The sequence below is a fragment of the Triplophysa dalaica genome, chromosome 18, assembly GCF_015846415.1.
Source record: "Triplophysa dalaica isolate WHDGS20190420 chromosome 18, ASM1584641v1, whole genome shotgun sequence".
In the NCBI taxonomy this organism is placed as follows: domain Eukaryota; kingdom Metazoa; phylum Chordata; class Actinopteri; order Cypriniformes; family Nemacheilidae; genus Triplophysa; species Triplophysa dalaica.
In genome coordinates, this window is record NC_079559.1 from 10,087,791 (window position 1) to 10,110,177 (window position 22,387).

The following is a 22,387-nucleotide window of genomic DNA, read 5'->3' on the forward strand; positions in this document are numbered from 1 at the left end:
GAAATCCTGCCAACGGCGATATCTCTCTCTCTCTCTCACTCTCCTCCTCTTCTCTTCTCTTACTTTCTCTCTCTCTCTCACACAATTTGTCTCTGGAGAATGATGAAAGAAACACAAATCATTTAGCCGTAGTTGTCGTTCTTAGCAATAACAGTTTGATTTTGGGGTTATAAATGATTTCTCGAAGTGATATCTGGCAAGCCTGGTGATATATGAGCACTTCTAAGCTCAGATCTCTCTATTAGGTCCAATCCACAAAAATATGAATATTTTGGATCTATTGTTGAAGTCTTACATTTTTATACAAGAGATGTTCAGTTGTTGCCAGATTTGTCCGGGATTTTGTCTTTGGAATTTGTACAGCTCCATTGTATTTGTTTACTATGTCATGCTGTTGAATATATCCGTAGTGTTCTAATTTTATTATTGATGGACTAATCCGGTCTAAAAGGTTGGACCCTGGTATAAAATATACAAAACAAAAAATCTGACACTTTTTTTTGTTAGAATTTTGAGTTTAAATTTTAGAATAATAATGACAGACAGTAACAATACCCAGAAACTTTAAACTATGTTCATATTTTGGAGGGATATGTGGGTGACCTTTCTTATAAAATATGTGCAAGAAACAACCATCATCTATAACATGTAAAGGACGAATGCATTTGGAAAGGAAAACTTCTCTATAAACAAATGCACATTTGACCTTCAGCATTGCAGAGACAGAATTAAGACAGAAAGTATCTCATTCAACACTGCTCATTTGCTCATTTCCTTCGCATATATAGTTAATATAACCATCTTATTTGATAATTATGTCACCAAGGCCTTATACATTTGATTTTACTTGAAGAAGAAAGAAACGAGAGAAAAACTTTGTGTAAATCGAAACAGAATATGTTTTTCGGCTGTGCTGCTTGAGCTGCAGCGCAGAGCAGGTTTGTCCTGGCTCGAATATCAAAGCTTTCCTGTAGCCTGTTCTACATTCAGGCAACACACACACCTGCAGCAAGTTAGAAATGGTGTCATCGCTCAGAGAATAGTGAGCTACTCTATTTTTCTCTCTCTTTGACTTCTCATGTTGACCCCCTCCAGGCTGAAACTTCATGTGCGGCCCTTGCAGCCACACACACATACGTACATGCATCTACAAAGCATTGAAAATGGGGAGATGCTTTTACAAAAGTTATTTGCTCTACATTTAATTTTACAAGTGCTTTGTGGAAGTTCTGATTAGTGTGAGTTTGCATAAGTGTCACAGATTCAACATTTGAACTTGTACGTAATTTATTACAGCTGAATACATTTACATTTATGCATTTGGCTGACGCTGTTAACCAAAGCGACTTGCATTGAATTATCCTATACATTTATTTCTAAGTATGTGCAATCCCCTGGGATCGAACCCACAACCTTGCGTTGTTAACGAATACATAACGCAATGTCAGCGAACACATCATTTGAATGTGTTACAGAGCTTTTTATTTACAAAATGCAGTTCAGTGAATCTGGTTTAAACTCGATGAACTCAAAGGCTTTGTTCAGACAGGCAGCACAAATCAGATTTTTGGCGTATCCAGCTTCGATCTTTTCAATTGTTTGTAGTCTGAACAGCCCAAACCCTTATGAAATTTGACTTTACAATCTCCGTCAAAAGCACATATATATGTGGCTTGAAATCCGTTTAACATCGCATTTTGTGAAATGCGCTTGAATCATTCGGAACTCAACATGACTGGAACATCATAGTGCAGCTGTGTTTCAGTTCCCCTATTTATGTTCACATGTGCCATTCACTATGTAAAGAAATGTAAATGAGCAAAGGAGTGGTTTCAGAAACAGATCTTAAAGGGACATTTCACCCAAAAATGACAATTCTGTCATCATAAGGTTGTTCCAAACCTGTTAAAATGTGTATGTTGTGCTGAACACAAAGGAAGATATTTGGAAGAATGTCAGTTACCAAACAGATCTTATCCTCCACTGCCATATAGAGAAAATAAATACTATGGGAGTCAAGATGGGGTGAGATCTGTTTGATTACAGAGATTCTACTAAATATCTTCCTTCGTGTTTAGCAAAACAAAGAAATGTATATAGGTTTGGATCAACCTGATGGCGAGTAAATGATGACAGAATCTTACTTTTTAGGTGAACTGTCTCCTTAAAGCTCCAGTCTGTAGCCTTTGCATCTGCATCGCTGCATTACAGTTTACTTGTTAACTGATTTTTGTGTTACTCAAAAAAAAATGATGAACCTGCAACATTACGGATTTTAATGCCAGATATATTTATGTAAAAAAACTTATTTTTATATAAGAATTAGATTAGAATTATAAAAGAAAAAGACTTGTGTTGCTATTTACAATTAAAAAACAAAAAAGGCAGCATAATGTATATGGTTAATATTGGTCATGTAGCTCTCTGTTAAAACACCTTTATGAAAAAAGGCGCTTTTTATTTTTCTTTAAAAAATAGTCAAATAAAACAGATAAAAACTCGACGATATGAGTGAATTATTTACCTTGTATGAATATGTTTGAGGTATAATTGAAGAATATTGGGAAAAAAAATATGTTTTTATTCTGCATTTCAATAACAATCACATTGCATTTACGTTGTTTTGAATAAGTAATGTTCAATTTTATTTAAAAAAAAATATATATATATCAAAATACAGCTGACTAACACGATAAAACATGGTAATGCAATAAAAAAACATGATTTTGACTATTTAAAAAAAATCTTCAATTTATTTTAATTAAACATTTAAAATGGCTGTTATGTGATTAAAGTGATAGTTAGCCCATAAATAAAAATCCTATCATCATTTACTCACCCTCTTGTCAATTCAAAACTTTTATTACTTTCTTTCTTCCACAGAACACATAAGAAGATATTTAGAAGAAAGTTGGTAACCGCACTTCTATTGTATGGACACAAAACCAATGCAAGTGAATAGAGGCCAGTTAACAACATTCTTCAAAATATCTTCTTTTGTGTTCTTCAGAAGAAAGAAAGTCATACAAGTTATTAAATGTTTTGAATTGACAAAAGGGTAAAAGTTTAAATTTGTATTTTTGGGTGATCTATCACTTTAACCAAATAAAAGTCTGACATTAATTTACTCCCCAGACAAGATAGGTGACATCAAAGTAATCCCTGCTCCTCTGCTATAAATAATTTCTATATGTTCCGATCAGTTGAGAGCCTACACAGATTCACATATTTATTAACGCATTCAACTTTTTTTAAATGTATGAGCAACCACATGACTCTGAAACAGTGTGGAAGGCATCATTCTCATATAATGCAAGAGATTCTGCTAAATAAACAGCTCAGCTTCCACAAACCGGATCGCACTGTGTGAAAGAGCGAGCAAGGAAGACAGACACTGAGAGAGACAGAAAGGGAAAGTGAGGCACATCAACACACTGACCCTGCACAGAGCTGACAGGCCTGCTGACGGAGACACATTAACTCACACACACACACACACACCCACACACACACACACACATTATACACCATGAGGCACTATGACATGTTGAAATGAATGAACAGATGTGATCTTATACAGAGCACTGGGGTTGTTCTGCTCTGCTGTGCTGTAAGAGGTGGTCTGCAGTAACAGCTTCATGTCTAAACATAATCATTACATAGAGCTATTACAGACCAGAGAGAGAGCAGTCTGTGAATGTGGAAATAATACTGAAGAGAAAACAAAAAGAAGCAAAGATAGAGAGTGAGAGGGTTGCGCCAGGACTTGTTTACTTGAACAAATAGTTGAATTAGTTATAAACACATTAATCTGGTTGACCAGGATGGAAATATGCCAGGGCAAGATTTTCCCATATTAACCAATAGCCAGAGGTTGTGGATCACTTAAGCGGTACAACAAACATCGCATCCCTAATTGTTACTCTACATCCTTTTTTCAAAACGTGAATGTAAAATAATGTTTACCTATTAAGATAAAGGCATTATCCAACCAAAAAAGAAAATTCTGTCATTATCTAAATGCCAACTTTTCATTTTAAACCTTTTTACTTTTTTCTGCCTAAACCAAAAGAAGATAATTTGAAGAACATTGGTAACAAAACAACATTCTACCCCATTGACTTTCATTGTATAGACATAAAACCTTTTTTTCCACAGACTAAAGTCATACAAGGACATGAGGGTAAAAAAAATGAATCATTAATGTAAATTAAATAATTTCTTATTTAGGTGAACTATCCCTTAAAATAATGTTTATGTCATATTCCCTCAGAAATTTTTGAGAGGTTTATTAAGGCAGTTTTCGATTCATGAGATCTGTGGTTAAAAGTCTACGTTCACCACAGATCTTATGTTAGACCGCTGTGATGAATCACTCGAGTTGGCATACAAATTGACATCATTGACTGAACTGTTTTATTTGGTAGCTCAGAAGTTAGTCCGACCACTTATTTATATTGTGAATTATGTTATTAAAGTGATGCAAGAAACAAAGAACTGCTACATTCTCTTCTTAGCAGACAGACAGTGAGGGGGCCCAGCCTGTAAAGGTCAATCTTTTGTCAGCTGCATGATGTTCCTGCCTACTCAGATCTTCAGTATGTGCATGTATTGTAAATTTTACCTTTTTCGCAGAAGCTCAGAATATACAACAGTTGACGGAATGCTCAAATGGTGATGCGTCATAACATGTGACCCTCGCTGCATGACTGAGACAGACAGGGAAGAGAGAAATAGACAGAGTATCTCTCGCATCATTTCCTGATGAGTGGATCTCAGTGCTGAGTTGGATCCTGTCAGACCCATGACACACACACATACAGGTTCACAAGTTATCAAACCAGAGTTTCCTCTTCACTCAAAAATACCCGATGAACACCTAAATAGAGATTGTTGATTTATTAGGGCTGTCAAACGATAAATCTCGATTAATTGCATGTCAGTGTACTGTGCGATTAATCGTTTGACAGCCCTATATTTGCTCAGCGGTTCTTAAGGTGTGTCAGATTTTCATAGTTTGTGAAATATTTCCTAAAAGGAAAAAAAGGAACAACCCCAACCATTGTTTGTTTTTTTAACCTGGATTATTTCAACCCAAATTGCTGGGTTGTGGTAACCCTTAATTTGGTCAAATATACAAAAATTCTGGGTTAATTTATCTCAACGGTTAGGTTTGTCCCGTTGTGACCCAATCTTGGGATGAAAATAATGCAGAGAGAGCAATGCTGCATTTTCAGAAATAGAATAAAAATATATATTATAGTTTTATAAAAAGGCACAAACTTATGTTTAGCGATATCACATTTAGAAAATAACCCTGCAAAATAAATCCAAATAACTTCTGTCATGATGCTTGTCATCACCGATAAGATTCTGGGGTACACAGCAACCACTTGTCTTGGTGTGTGTGTTTGTACAGTATTTGGAAAGAGCTTTAGTTTAGGAACACTCTGTCTTTATGAGAAGTGGAACTGCCACTTCAGAGTGTCTGAATTTGAACGGATTCCATCATGCTGTCGGACCATCCAAAAATACAAGACCATAAATTAGTGTGAAGTCTGAGACAGATGACAGCATGAACCGCTCTCTCTCTCTCTCTCATTCTCTCTCGCCTTTCTCTCCAGTGGAGGTATATTTTTAGCTCCTTTATTGTTATTGACCTTTACTTCTATTTTTGTGTATACTCATAAATTCATACTGATTAATGTTAATTGTCACTTATGCCTGCTCTGCCATTTCCATCATCTGTTCTTGTTAGAGCCAGGCTGACTTTGGCTTACAAGGATCACAAGATCATCAATTGACCCTGTTTTAACACTTAAGTTAAACACAAAAATGAAGATTCTGAGTTAACCTTCCCGTGTAATGTGCTGGTTGACACCATTGCCACCAAATTGTTTGAACATGCAGAATACATTCAGCGTTGGTGTTTGCAATCTCTCATGACTGTGAGTCTTCTGCTGTTTCCGCGTTAGTCTTGAAACATTGAGTCACAATGATTTTTTTGCGATAATCTGCAGAATGGATTTTAAACTCTTTTGAATTTGAGTGTACCACACTCTTAACACATGAACAGTTAGCATACAATATGCCACAGTTTATCACATGTCAGATTTTACACATCTTCAGAGCTTTGTGTGTTCTGGGGGTGAATATTCTGTGCGGGCCTTATAGATCATAAACCACACAAAGTAGTACTATACCATTTTAGTGAATTGTCAGCAACAGTTGAGAAAGGTATTATAAAATAGCCGTCGGATGATTTCTGAGTGGGCAGGAGGACACTCGCAGTGCACTCATTCCTGAAACGGTGCCAAACCTGACAATACTGAAGAGTTAAGACCTGTCACACAAGCACAGCTTCATATTCATACACAGGTACAGAAATAAACTGTGAGCTCATTCTCTCAGGTGTTCTTGGTCACTGTGGTCACCTTGAATGACTATTTAGTCTACATTAGAACAGGCAGAAAGAAGGACAGTGGGAGAGAGAGAGAGAGAGACATGACTGACTGGAGTTAATCTCATACATGGAGTTATGGCATTCTGCATGTGGCCAATCCTCAATGTTCAATATCACAGTAATGGTTTATTTATATGCCATTATGTGTTGGTTTTATAATCTTTTTCTTTTTTCTTATGTAAAAGTCATTTAAAGAAAACAAAAGTTCTGACTGTCAGGATGTTGTTAAGTTTAAAAGTTTAGATTTTACTTCGTCGTCTTTGTCTCTCAGTTTGAAAATCATAAATGAAGCATCTTATTATAAACCAACTAGTAAATTCAAATTGAAACCAAAAGTTATGACATGTCTTTCTACATTGTTTTCCCACTTTCCGCTCTCTTTTCTTGTACAGCTGTGCTGTCATTCACTATCGTTTGTTGTTCTATAGTTCTGTTTTATTTACCATTAAGTCAGGTGCTGAACTGATGTGCACAAATATTCTTTATAGAAGAATATATATATAATAATCTATCAAATAATGTTTTTGTATTTGTGGTGGAACATGCATTATATATAAAACAAAACTTTAATCCAATTTGAATTTTATGTCAGTTTATTAGGACCTAAATTTAAACCAAGACCCATAACAGGTAAGACAGATGAGCTGTGCTTTAATGAAATTAATGTTTTACTCATCCAGAGGCATGCAAGAGGCAAATATGTGATGTTTTGAAACAAGAATCCGTGCGATGTTTATACACAGCAGCGCTCGTGCAAGCTCTACAACCTTATCTGTAAACATGAGCTTGTGTATTCAGACACAGACGTTGAAGACCTCATTATTGCTCTTATTATAGGGAATGCTTCATCATGCGAGTACATTAAAATATTTATTAAATTATTATAATATTAATAATTAAAATTGTCTGTCCGCCAAGATAGCTATACGTTTACTATAATAAAACCTGAGTTAATTTCCCTGAGAGATATTTTGCCGGTACATGTCAGTCAGCTTATATCCTAATTTGCTTGTTCGTGAAATACTAAAGTAAACAAATAGGGACACTTAAGTCCATTTTGTTTTTTCAAAGGGGGGAGTTGTTTTGATTAGCATCTGTACCTTAAAATGTTCCTACACCCCTATTTTTACACGTTTTAAAAGGTTTGCTTTGTGAGCGAGATCTCAATTGAAAATGCGACGTGTCGTTTGACCCTCGTTTTTCAGCAGGTGAAAGGTGCGCGTGTCTAGACTGAACCAGGGCACAGCGCGTATCCCGCGCGAGCCTCTCCGGGACTCGGTCTCATTGAACTCTACCCAATAAGAGCGGAGGGACGGCGGGCTGTCAACATTCCTATGGCCCCTCTCCCCCCGTCGCCCACCCCTTCGGTCTGCAGTTCGCACAGTTCATCGCTCCGGTTTATCTCACGCAGTCTGCTATCAGCGCTCGCAGACAGCGAGAGGCGACTCCAATGGAAAAACGGAGAAGCGCGCGTTTCGCAGCTCTGGGGATGATATCTGTGCTGAACGCAAAACGTTGGGAGAAAACGTGGAAAAGTTGGCGCTGTCTCTGATCCAATTGCACCTCACCAAGACTTCATCTGTTCTCAAGAAGAGGTGAAAAAAAAAGAAAAGAAGGGTGAGAGCTCTTCCAACGCGATCTGAACCTGCCGTCTGGCTTGGATTATTTCTGCTGTGGTTGCCAGCTCCCGGGGAATATTTTTATATGGCACACGCTAATATCCGGGCAGATACATGATATCCGTCCGCGCATCGGAGCTCTACGTTTGCCCAACTATCAGTTCTTCACACTCATTTCATACAATACAGAATTGTGTTTTCTTATCATTGCTGCCGGACGCATCCAAATATGTTTGGCATAAGTGAAGCTCTTGGGTCGCCCCGGATCCTCTCCAGATCTGCCGCTGTTCCCGGTCGCTCAGGATTAAGACATATAATCAGAAACGGTACATGTTCACCCTGCGGTACTCGCGCGTCCTCGCGGTTGTCTTGTGCGTTCATATTCCTCCTGCTCATCCTCACGCCGCGGGTGGATTCGTCCTGGTGGTGAGTACAGTCCAGCATCTCCGCGCGCCACCGCTGGCGCACGCTTGCGCGCAGACACGGTGCATTTTAATGCTTATGATAACTGAGGTTTTTCGGGGTTTTACAGTTACTGCACATTTCTAAATATTTATCATATCATAGGTGTTGTGTTATTTGTCTCTTTTATTTGTTTTTATCGTAATGATGCGATACAAGTGAGGTGAAGCTTAAATACAACATCTACGCCACACTTCAACCTTTTTTTAAAGCAAATGAGAGGCTAATTTAATAAGAAACAGCGTTTTTTAAACTTTGAGCAATGTTCACATGAGTCTAATTTTATGACCATTTGAAGTGTGTATGTGGTGGGCAGACACACAGTTGGTGTGGGGATGCCATCTAACACACACGTTGCGCTCGGTGCAGGCGCGCAGTCTCTCCGCTCTAACCACCAAGAAATTGGCCTTTAAAACGCAATTATTTTACAAACACACAACACAAGCCCTCTTACCTAAAGACATAATTTGAAACGCACATAAAGAATGGGGTTTCCCCCGTGCCTACACGTATATATGGTAACAGGCAGAGCACATCATTATATTAGAGTTATGGCTTAGGTTTTCATGGTGTGCTTGAGGTGTTGAGCCAGCCAATAATAAATACATTAAAGAACCGCACTATGTGACCCACACACACGCTTTGCTGTTGACTACAGTACTATGAGGTTGAACAGTCATGAAAAACCACATGCTTGTTGCTCACTTATATATGGGAATGTGGGGTGCCTGGGTTTTTGTTCATCTATAATGTAGGTGCCTATGTGTGTGTGCAAGATGTAATAGTTAAGATGGAAGTTATTTTGTACATCTAGATCAAAATATAGATATTTGGACAGATGGATAGAGAGCAAGTCATTTTATCCAAATCAGAGCGTACTAAGTCAAGCTGACATTTCTAATGTGAGTCACTAACTAAAGAGTCTCTATTCTTTCTCTCTCTCTGTGATCTGCTCATCCATCACTTTAAGCAGACAGAGCAGGAATCCTCTTAAGCTACTGGGCGGCCTGTTAGTGTCTCATAATAGTGAACTTATTTCACACACACAGCTGAAGTCAGATGTAAGCCAGCCACGGACGTCCACACAGTGAGGTAAAGTGTGTGGGTGCCCTTTGATGTGAACTTCAATTATCCTTGACCAGTGGGTTTTTGTACACATGCCGATCCTACTGAATTACAGTCTTTGCGGAGAAAGTGGGAGGCATGAGGCACACACAAGCTTTGATAATTATCCACAATTAAACAGAACATGACCCACACCATCCCCTCACTGATCCAAATCAACAGAAGAGCCCTGGAGCTTTAGGAGCCTGAGTTTGTTCTTCAATCATAAAGGTCTGTGAATTGTTTTCTTCACAGACTGTTTAGTTGCTTTTCTAGTCTATAGAACTGGCGATTAGACCAATGCTGGCGAATAGGAAAGATGGGCAGATATAGAGAGGTGGAGGGAGAAGAGGTAGGGATTGGGGGGCTATTGACCCTCCTTTTGGGTATTAGAGGCGACAAATTACTACAGTCATACATTCTTTACCCAGTCAAGCCTAACTACATACACAAAAACACACACACACATGTGCAAGCACAGACACTCAGTGTAAAGGAGACCAGATTTCACTGTGTTTTCACAGCATGTGGTTGTGGTCCTGTGTATAATGATTTACTGCTGCTGGTAAACTCAACCTGAAAACCACCAGCGTTGTGTATGTGTCCAAATCTCTAACTATTGAACACAATGTGTGGGTTGATAAAGCCCTGTAATCACAATCAAATGGGAAACCAGAGTTGAGGGAACATACAGTTCACGAGATGGCAGTGATTCAGGTCAATCAAAATAAAGAGGGTTGTTCAGAATAGAAGCTTCCACTTTTCTTTAGAAATGCAAATGTTAGCAAATATAAAATAAACAATAGAATTCAATCCTCCCTTGTCCTGAAGTGACGGAGTGTGTGTTTGTGCGACCCGGCTTGCTGGGATACGGACCGTGCGTGTAAACTTGTGTGTTTGAGAGAGGGGGATTTTATGCCAGTCTCTGTTAACATGGGTGTTTGAGAAACAGTAAACAAATGTTGGACAGTGATGGAACGGAGCAGCCAAAACAGGAGTGGAAACTACACAGAGAGTAAAAGAGAGGGACGACACGCCATAATAATCCAAAAATTAAGTTCATTCAAATTCACTTCTTTGATGTGCTTGGTTTAGAATACGCAACAATCAATATAGTGAGATGTTCATCACATAAAGATCATAACACACTTGAGCGAAGACCAAATGTCACATTTGACCTGAAGAAACACCTCAGGCTCTCAAATCATGTTTCCTGCTCACTATGCAAGTGACTTTAAATAGTGCAGATTCATAACAAGCATTGATTCTTCTAGTGAACGCCTGTTTATATACGTATTATGTCTGTTTTCCAAACTTCCCCCTCTAAATCCAGTAATGACGGTGATTCTGGGAATGATCAAACTCAGTCATCAAAGCTTCTGGCATCAGACAATCCATAATCACGGAATGTTTACTTCAGACTCACTGATTCAGCGCTTTCAGAAAAATGTGCTTTGAGAGGAGAAACTGGAAAAGTAATCTGAAGTGTAATTGTTTGGGGGAATTCTGATGTTAAGCCTCCGTGTTTGCGTGTTTCAGGTATATTGGCGCACTTGGGGCCCGTGTAATCTGTGACAATATACCTGGGCTGGTGAATAAGCAGAGACAGCTGTGTCAGAGGTATCCAGACATCATGCAGTCCATTGGGGGCGGAGCTAAGGAGTGGATCCGAGAGTGCCAGCATCAGTTCCGTCATCATCGCTGGAACTGCAGCGCGTTGGACAGAGATCATACTGTTTTTGGGAGAGTCATGCAGCGCAGTGAGTACTGGACGTGCATGTGTGTGTTTCAGAGAAAGAATGGGAGGAATATTGGGTCATTTGTACAAATTATGTCTGTTAGACTATTATGCAATTTTGTAAGCATGACTGGTTGTTTTAAAACAATATGATGATGGTACAGAAAAACATAGCCAACTATGAAACAAATAGCAGAAATTTACAAATAATCCAAAATAAATAATAACTAATAATAACTTTGATTGGTTAATTTGTCAACTACACACATGTACATTTTATATCCGTGCCTTACGTTTGCCAAATACAGACACATATACTTAACACACACACACTCATTTCTCATATATTGAAGACTGAAGGTTAGTTAACTGTACTGTCAACATAGTTCTCTGTTTCTCATTCGCTGGTTTTGAACATTAATATCTCCCATTTCTCACTACGAGATATTAATGAAACCACAGATCCCAACAGAATCACTGGCCAGGTGTGATAAACAGACAAAACTCCACAAGCTCACTTGATCCTACCTGTTCACTCAATGCCGAACTCTTACGTTTACTCAAAAATGTCCACTGTAAATGGGGTATCTGTTTGGCTTTCCTACACAGTTCAAAGATCCCTGTGTGAAAATATCACCCTCCAGCATTCTCTTTGCTTCTTTACCACATAAACAGACATAGAGGATGTAAATGTTTGGAGAGATGATTCTGGCAGACAGACAACCTCTCGTAGTGCTGTGCGTATTCAGTTTATGAAATGAATAAGAGTTGGAACGCTTGCCAAGAGAAGATTCTCCTATAAACACCAACCCTGCTATTACAAAAATCAGCTTTTCTTCAGAGATTATTTAGCCGTATAAATGATGGTGTGATACAATCCCTATTTAAAATTGAGAGTTTTGCCGTGTAGCCTATGTAGGTTTTGAGATCACTTTTTATGATGGTGACCATAAAAAGTTGACATATATTAAATTAAATAGTGACGGATCAAAATGTTGATGACTTGTGGAACATTTTGTCCAATGAAATGCTTTCTAGAATAGAAATGTGTCTATTTTCTTTTAAGAACCTTTGAAGGATCTTTGGGGAACCAAAAATGGTTCTATGGCATTGCCGTGCACCTTTTGTAGCACCTTTTGAAAAAAATGTGTTAATCCAACATACTTCATTCAATCACAGAGCTGTGAAATAGCGCACACCCCTCCTAACCTTACCGGGGATCGGATGATTTACATTTTCATATTTTCTTGTGTTGAGTCAAACCAGTTGAGTCAGTGTGAATGATGGGAGTCCAAACACACAGGCCATGTTCGCAGAGGACAGGAGGGTCAGAAATAGCAGCCAACCTCGGCTGACTCCGTCGGTTCGCTATCAGACTGCTAACCTTCAAACAGTTTATCCTAGCGGAGAATGGCCCGCCCTGGAGGGATTAGGCCTGTACTAATATTTAAACCAAACACTCACACTGGGGTTAGACACACCCCTAGTGTGGCGGGTCATTGGCGGGCAAATCGTAAGTGATGTTTGGGATTATGTGGTTCTCTCTTGAGGAGAGCGGAGGGTGTGATTAAGTGTCTTCGAGTGTGTGAATAAGGATCTAAGTGTGTTTGTTGTGGCTTCATGGTTTTAATGTCTGGTGTGCACAGGCAGTCGAGAGGCGGCGTTTGTGTACGCCATCTCCTCGGCAGGAGTGGTTTTCGCCATTACCCGTGCATGCAGTCAGGGGGAGCTGAAGACGTGCAACTGTGACCCGCACAAGCGTGGCCGGTACAGAGATGAGCGAGGAGAATTCGACTGGGGTGGATGCAGTGATAACATTAACTATGGCATAAAGTTCGCTAAAGCCTTCGTAGATGCCAAAGAGCGGACGGTGAAGGACGCACGTGCACTCATGAATCTTCACAACAACCGCTGTGGGAGAATGGTGAGATGAAGTCTTATAATAAGTGAAAAGCTGCCAATTGAAAGTAAATTAATGCATGCTGCTATTTACACAAAGCAACATGTTCAAGTTGTACATGCAAAATGTTTGTGCAATCCTATGGAATAGAACCAGTGAGTTTGGGGTTGCAAGCGTAGCTTTATGAGTTGAGCTACAGGAAAGCTATATGTTATATTTGCATGCAGACGCAAATGACACTTTGTTAGAAAATGAAGTAAAACTTATCAAACTTTGGTAATAATCAATACTTTGGGCTCTTACTGTTTCTTTCTGTTTTCTTGCCCTCTTTCACAGGCAGTAAAGCGCTTTATGAAGTTGGAGTGTAAGTGTCATGGAGTCAGTGGGTCATGTACTCTAAGAACCTGTTGGTTGGCAATGTCAGATTTTCGCAAAACAGGAGATTTCCTCCGCAAGAAATACAACGGTGCCATCGAAGTCATCGTGAATCAAGACAAAACAGGATTCACAGTTGCAAATAAAGACTTTAGGAAAGCCACCAAAAATGACCTGGTGTACTTTGAGAACTCCCCCGATTACTGCCTCGTGGACAAAGCTGCAGGTAAGAAAAATTGACTTTGATGCATTTTTTAACGTTGAATTAATAAAATGGTTAAATAAATGCAAAGCATGAGACAGAATCAATCAGAATCCCAATCAAAATGTTTAAAAATGAAGACCAATCACAATTCAAAATCCAAATATTACAAATTATATACAGCCGCATTCCAAATTTTCATTTATTCAGCATTTCTAGATGTTTTGTGGCCATTCCAGTCCAGTGTTTGTTGAATTTCGTCTTCCAAAAAAGCAATGTGAAAAACTGACAGCATGACAAGACTGTTATATAAATCGTGGTTACCATATAAAAAAATTGAACTTTTTCTAAATACATGTACAAATATTACTCATGTATTGCTTAGAAGGCAAACTGAACTTGATTTCTTTGCAGTATTTGAAGTCTGGAAAAATACAGAGCATCTTTTCTGTTATTTTTTTTATTTTCTCCAGTTTTCATTTCCTGCAAATAAATGCAAATATAAACAATATTCTTATTTGAAATTTGGTAGAAATGTAGTTCACACTATGAAGCAAAATTAATTATTTTACCTAAACACATACATATAAATAGTAAATTCAGACACACTGAAAAGGATCTTTGAAATGGTCTCTTAGTTTTTTCCACGTCTGTAATCACTATTGGTTAAATGTAATATAAAAATTTTCCTATTTAATTAATGTTAGATTTGTATATATTAAAAGTCAATATAAGTTAGTAAAAGAGCAAAAAGTATTTATTAATCTGGGTAAATGTATCGCAGTATAACACGTTTTTGTCCACGCCAGCTGATGACGATACACAACAAGATAAAACGAATATTAGAATATTTTTTAAATATGTTGTGCGTTGTTTCATGTCTGGTATGAACACGTTGTCATACATGGGGATTTATAAAAACAAGTAGAATGTATAAGAAATGTAAATAAAGTCCTGTATACAGCTGACTCATTTTGAAATAATGAAATCAACACTTGAACATTTCTTCTTCTGCTGAGTCACTCTGTATCAATGAAATGTGCGTCATACTCTGCTCTGTGGACTTCTCAGAGTAAAGAGTGCAGATCATACACAGACATCAGGGAGCAGGCTATGCTCAGCCTGTCTAATGAATGAAAGCAGGAAACCAATTTGTTTATTAAAACTATTAGGTATGTCACCAGTTACAGGTCCTTTAGGAATCCCCACTCACTCTCATATCCAGTCTGATAGCAGTAAGCATTGTCAGTTTTTACAAGAAAGTCAGATATCTGAAAATTGCCTTTCACACCTGCCTAACTCTAAACCTAACCATACAGCCTGAGGGAAAAAGGGAAAAATAGACTTTGACAGGGTCATGAGAGGTGAGACTGGATTTTTTTGCTTTGTTAATCCTCTCAGACACTGCTGGGAAACACACACCTCTGCACGAGTCATCTAGAATACCTGTACAAATGCTCACCAAATAAAAAAACACCATTTAGTACAAAAGCCAGTACATCAAAACATTACAAAAACTAGACAAAATAATTCACTCAGTTCAAGTCATGGCAACATATGTTTTCACATTATTTACCTCATCAAAATAATTTATGCAATTGCAACTTTTTTAAGAAGCTACAGCAGTTCATCACTAGTCAAGATTCAAAGTAAGTTGAAATGACTATTTAATTATATCAGAAAATGTAAGGCAGTAAGAAAATGTGCACTAAGATATCCACCAGTCAATAGTGTCACGCACCACAGCAGGGTTCCTGTAGCTCGGCAGCGCTCAAGCAACACTAAGGTCATGGGTTCAGTCCCAGGGAGGGTACCGACTGATAAAATGTGTGACTTACAGGTCGTTTTGGGTAAAGCCAAATGTAAACAAGCAGAAAGTATTTGATCACTATGATGCACATTTTTCTATAACAGTCTTCTTCATGCACAATATTTTCTGACAAATTACCCATAGCAGGAAATTGTCACGCAAGCTTTGAACGCAACGTTACTCCTGGTATTCCAGATGAGTACTGCGGTACTCTGATACAGCTCATGCATCACTCTGATGGTTTGAGTGTTTGTTTGGTTTGTGTTTGGTTCAGACAGACAGTTTACAGCTCAGTGATTTTAGAGGGTCAATGCGCTTACCCCCCAACCACCACCATCACCATCCCACTGGAATTTGCACCCCAAGGATACAACAGGCTCATTTTTCAAATCCTGTTCTTTCAAAGCTGCCAGCAAAACCATCACTCTCTGGTTCTCATGGCCGTAGGGCGAAAAGAGATTACTACACCGGGAGCCTCACTGTCCACTGCCTTTAACCTCGCGAAACAACAACAGGCGTTAAAACACAATAACATGATATTTTATAATTTTCCCAAAACTTTGCATTAAGAAGTGATGCATCTGTAGCTCTTCATCAATGCTGTGATTTTGTGACTGTGTTTTCCAAGTGTCAGAATATTCAAGAGCGCCTGTCATGTGCCATCTTTGTTACCTGAAGTTTTTTTTATGTCATTGTTCTACAACATCAACCAAACCACTCAGCTCCAAGGTGAATGACAAACAATGATTTCATGCTAAAAATATATTTGGATCTTTTTTTAGCAGGATCATATAATCTTAAAAGAAGTTCCTGTATGGTGTGGTTCAATAAAGTACCTTGAACATCTCTTGCACAAAAGTTGACTAAATGGGTTTTTGGGAACCAAAAATGTTTTTTACAGGTTTTACAGTTTATGTATTTCTAAAAAGAATTATAATATCGTTCCAGGTTCATTGGGTACCGCCGGTCGGGTCTGTAACAAGACATCCCGGGGGACCGACAGCTGCGAGGTCATGTGTTGTGGGCGGGGCTACGACACCACACGAGTGAAACGCATCACAAAGTGCGAGTGCAAGTTTAAGTGGTGTTGCGCTGTAGAGTGTAAAGACTGCGAGGAGGCCGTCGACATCCACACCTGCAAAGCCCCTAAACGTGCCGAATGGCTGGACCAGACCTGAGACTCACCCCTTCCTCCCCTTCCTCAGGATTTTGTCCACGGCATTCTATGATATGAAGCCCACACCTTGCAATCTTTCTCCCCCAGTCCCACTTATTCGTTGCATGGCTTTATTTGAAATGTTTTTGTGAAAGCACTACAAATGAAATCCACATTTCCCATGAGCGCCTTGCACACTATGCCCGATATGGCAGATTTGTCTTTCTCTCTTCCTCTTTGTTTGTTTGTTTTGAATTGATCAAAGGACGTTAAAGCTTCTGTGTGTAGTTTTTTGTGTATTGATATGAGAATTTGTTCTACGAGTGTTGTCAAAAGGTGTGCTGCTTTTAAAATGACTCTGAGCCTATCAGATATTATCAATAGCTAAATATACATCACACTCAACTGTGTACTAAACATGCATCACATGCCCATACGGTATTTTACTTTGACTCATCGTTGATGAATATTACAGAATGTATGATGATATTCACAGGAGCTCAAGAGGACAGAATGGATGGCCACTGGATGTGTGGACTGCTCACTTTCTATGGACCCTATCAGAAAGCTTCTTAAGAAGCTCCAGAGGATTTTGAAAAGGCTAGACATAATATTAATAATATAATTGAGCCTGCACTAAGGACATTAGCTATCAGTTGAGCGAAAAATGATTGTGTTGTGATTAAACTCATTACCTGTGTAAACATGACGGTATTAACAGCTGTGACTGGTAGAGGTGTAAGCTCTCTTCAGCTCTCCTGTGCTATGGTACATCTGAACTGTGTTATTATTGTTATTAAATTCATATAAAGTCATTAAGTAATAAATTAAGCATTGAAGTCATTTTTAAACTTTAAATTTTTTGAGCATTATAGTCCTGAGTATTACAGAAACATTATTTTTTAATCATATCTTATCTGTTTGCAGTTCAGCAATGCACAACATAAGATATAAAAGCTCCAATCCGTAACGTTTCCCTCTCTTTTCACCTCACATAAAATTGCAGGTAATATTATTATTAATATTATATTATTATTATTATATTAGTTATAATATTAATATTATAACTAATATTTAGATGGATTAAAGTCAAGTGACATCATTATTTCTCAGTGAAACCGTACACTGTAAAAATCCCTTTTCTGCCAGAAATACACTGTAAAATATAATTTTCCCCTGTAAAATTACCCAGTTTTCTGTAATTTTAGGTTTTTACTGTATTTTCAAAACTAGCCTGTAACAAATAAATCCAGCCACAATGGACATTTTCTGGCATATATTCCATCATATTTAACATATTCTTCTTGTAAATGTGCAGACTTTTTCTGAAATTTTGCATTTTTTGACCGCATTCTAAAAGTAGATGAAAAATCTGTAAATCACAGATAATGATTACCATTGCAAATCAGGTTAAGGTTTCCAGACACTTTTGAACACTTTTATGTACTCGCTCAGTAACTCGTTTAAAAAGTTTGCAGCTTGAGAAGTATAGAGTTCTCTACTACTGTCCCTAGATTTAACCACACCACGGTGGCTAGGAGCAAGGTTTGCATTTGGACACCTTATTCTTGACCTTAGATATAAGCTTCGCTTAATAAAAGTCCTTCGTTTCAAAAGAACCTTCCCAACGGCTGACCTGAACTGTCTAATAATGCCCTGATTAGTTTAATTACAGGGCAAGGGGAGATGATGGCTTTGAAGGCCACAGTGGGGCTTGTGTCTGCCTGTGATTTCAGAGGCGTTCCACGCTGCTCCTATATATATAGTAGAAATCCTGTTTTCAGGAGATCTGAATTTGACTAAACAAGGAGAGCCGAAATGTTGGCAAACAACATATTGCACTGACTTGATGACAGTTCTATTAGAACACTTTGTACATACAGTGACCTCAAAAAGTATTTGGACTAGCTCTTTAGAAAGTATGTGAAATTTTCATTGATTATATAACAAATATAACACCTGTAATTTGTGTTAAAGAAATTTAATGCTAACGCTATAGAAATAGAAATTATTTTTCAAGCAAAACATTTTAAAACAAGATATCATGAAAAAAAACAAATACAGTGTATTCAATTATATCATGAATTAAAATTTTCTATACATTTATTTTTCAAAGTGTGATTTCTCTTTCTAAATAGTCTTATGGGCCACTAGTTACAACTAGATTTATGAATGATCCTGAAGTATAGCTCTTCTGAAATGTTCTGTTGTAATAATAACCCATAGAATGTGTTGTGGTATATCACAGTGTCTACTATGGTAAATCTCTCCCTGGGGTGTCCACACGTCTCAACCTCTTCTATTAAGGGACATATGTTCTTTATAATCAAAGAATGTGTTTTGCCATAAAGACAGAAATAAAGAACGCTCTTTGTTAAAAAGCATGTCTAACTTTAATATACACCCAGCTGCTTCCAGTAATAATGTTATGTCAGTCTGGTAAAACAATCCAATGAGTTACATACTAATGTTTTTTTAAGTTTTACAATAAAGTGAAAGTTTATCTGTCAAACAACTGGTGCATTCTGGAGAAGTTCAGTATACAGTTTGATCTCAGTACAGGGACGCAGATGTGCACAATATGGTTACTGAGATTGCTCTGAATGGGCAATCGGTCATTATTACTAATCGTGAAAATAAGATCATTTAGCCCCTAAACACTCTTAATATAACCCTAGAGAATCAAGCCACTGATGCAGAGATATAGAAAGAGAGAGAAAGAGTGAGATCAGTTTTGCCCGCAGCTACATGTCACCAGCAAATAAATAGGCACCATGGTATCTGACTAATGCTACCGATCTGGCCCCGCTGCAGTTGCGTGTTTGAGACCGCCCTAATTCCACTGGTGGGTGAGAGGGTGCCCGACCATGATTGTACACTATGATTTATGAAAGCAGATTCAGGAAAGCTGCACTACAGATAACTATTAAAACCATTTTTGGGTTTGCGCTGGGAGCGTTAGATGGTTCTGAGAAGGGATGTTTATCGAGAAAGAATACCAGGTCAAATAAGTTATCTAATCCAGCTCTCTACCATTCACTTTGTCAATCTGATTAATGTTCTGTCACATCAGGAGAACAGTATCTAACAAAACAATTCATGGCCTTTGGATTTAAAGGTGTTTAAAGGTCCTTAATTTTTGTTTATGTTTTCTGTTGAATTTTTTAATGTAAAAACAAGAAAAAAGTATCAGAATGTTATCCATTTAATTTAATGAAAAACACAATGCATACAAAATTCCGAATGGCTATAAAGAAACAGTGCCTCACTTAATAATCCATTTACAAAATAAATATTATAGAAATATATATTCAACTAATAAAATCAATACATCTCTTTATAGCCCACTGTGCACTTATTTACAGATACAAGTGCAGATAGGATACCCTGAACATGTTCAATTATGCTTGCGTTGTTAAAATGTGTAGTTAGCTGTTCCTATAAGAAAATAACCTTCGACATTAGGATTACTGACATTTTATTATCTCATTATATCCATCCCCTTTATGTTAAACAGCTTTCATTTCAGTACTATTAAAAGTCATATTTATTTTGTTATCTGTGAAATTATTTTATTAAGGTAATAATCACAGTAGCCTAAACATCTAAGTGGGAAAAAGTCATTCTGATTCCCTCTACACATACAGTACTGAAGAAAGGGACAAAAACAAAGTTAAAGGGTTTTATGCTGAGGCAAAACTTTATGTAGAGATGAAGGGAATGAGAAAGGGGGAATGAGGAGAGGTGAGGAAAGAGAAGAGTAGTGTTGGGTTTCCGAATGGCCTGGCAGCCATTTTTTATCAGCAAGCCAGATCTTAATCTGAGCAGAAAAGAACAGCCTTCTCAAACACACACACACACATGCATTTATCTTCATTACGTCTTCTGTCACCTTGTGCTGCTCCAGTGCATGTTAAGGTCTGAAAGAGAGCAAAAATCCAGTCAGGAGGGTGTTAAAGATGCAAACACCTTTCATTCAATGACACTAAAGCACAATTATTTAAATATCAAGAACATTAGCTTTGTTGACCTATTTATATTTGTAGTTAAGAATAGAAAACTGATGAATGCACGCTACAATACCTGCTGGTCTTCCTTCTCTCAGAACAGAAAACATGTGGGTAGGTCACAAATAAACCACACGTGTCATATACGTGTTCATTCATAATCGCTCACACACAAACACACACACTTGTTCACAGACCAAAAGATATCAGTGACAAACTCACCGGTGCCTGCATGTCGCCCTATTCATAATTTCTGTCTTCTTTACTTCCTCTTAATCAGGGACATTTTATTAGACGAGGTGAGGAAGTATGCGGAGGTAGCTCTAAAGTTTTACCTGTGTTTATAAGATTGCAGAGGAGTGACAGAGGGAGTGATCACGAAGCTGAACAGAGTCCATTACATGAGACCATATAAAAAAGAAAGTAGCCTGAGTCAGCACCAAAGAATGTCTCCATCCTAATATCTACCCCTTTACTTCCCTCTCTCTCTACTATCTATTCATTGCACTCACTGTATGATAGAATTGGGTTGAAGATCAAGATCAGATAAAGTATTATCTAACATAATATTAACGTTCGTTAAAGTAGTTTTTCTCTCATAACAAAAAATGTGGATATCTAAAATGATATATTACAATATATGTGTGAAATATATTGATAATATGTATATATTTCTGAGTACTGACTCTGCTAGTTGGCTCAAGGGTCTCAGGGTCAAATGCACGGGATTCCAGCTATCTGAAAGCTATGAGTGGACAAGAACGAGACAGAGAGCAGACAGATTTGAAGGGGATAATTTAGGTGCCTTTGAAGTTGCTTAGTCAATGCGAGTTTGAACGTTCTGATGCTCTCTGGGCACACTTCACAAAATTTGGTTCCTGGGATTACGGGTTCAGGGTCAAAACATACAGACACACACTCAAATACCAGCTATCCTGCTCAGTTTGTTGACACTTGGTTGTTTACGCGCCGTTGTCGCAAACATTTACACAAACACCTCACTCAGATACCGAATCAGACAGCGCTTAACCTATGACAACCGCAAACATGCGCACGCACAAACAAACACGCGCTCGCACGCATTCTAACAGCTGAGTTCCTCCCTTTTGCTCCTCGGTTTGTTTGACATTTCTCTCATCCTCATCTCAGAGCTAACATCATCTCCCCCCCACCCCAATGTTAGTTGTCCACTGGCAAGGACATCCCAACCAAAATAAACAGGCACGTCAGGGACACCTTAACGGAGCTCCCTCAGGCCCCCTCTCACAGCACTTCACTTTGGCTCTTGAATCACATTTCTCAAAAGTGTTTAAACTGTAGGGATTTACTCAGCCATAAACAGACTCCTAATGTGTTTACATAGTCATATATTCTATCCATCTACAGCTGTTAGAGAGAGATACATGCTGGGGGGGACAGATAGAGATTGGAGCAGTTGACTGACGAAGATACAGTAAGAGAGAAAATTGAAATACCTGCACACATATCTGGCGTCAAAGCGCTGAACCTATGTGGAATTTGTCAGATTGAAGAAGAAATGAATTCTGGGAA

At 38.1% G+C, this 22,387-nt stretch overlaps 1 protein-coding gene across 2 annotated transcripts in view; it reads left to right on the forward strand.

Moving 5' to 3' along the window:
• wnt2bb (wingless-type MMTV integration site family, member 2Bb) overlaps positions 1–17,562 on the forward strand; it is a 28,002-nt gene extending 10,440 nt beyond the window's left edge. Inside the window, exons 1-5 of one of the 2 annotated variants that reach the window (XM_056729797.1) lie at positions 7,957–8,508; positions 11,188–11,408; positions 13,033–13,310; positions 13,623–13,887; positions 16,622–17,562. In XM_056729797.1, the coding sequence (XP_056585775.1) occupies positions 8,312–8,508; positions 11,188–11,408; positions 13,033–13,310; positions 13,623–13,887; positions 16,622–16,851 (1,191 nt within the window). In that variant the 5' untranslated portion in view covers positions 7,957–8,311 and the 3' untranslated portion in view covers positions 16,852–17,562. Of the gene's footprint in view, positions 1–7,956; positions 8,509–11,187; positions 11,409–13,032; positions 13,311–13,622; positions 13,888–16,621 lie in introns of those variants that run through there. The other variant, XM_056729798.1, reaches the window with a different exon arrangement.
• Positions 17,563–22,387: the final 4,825 nt, after the last annotated feature.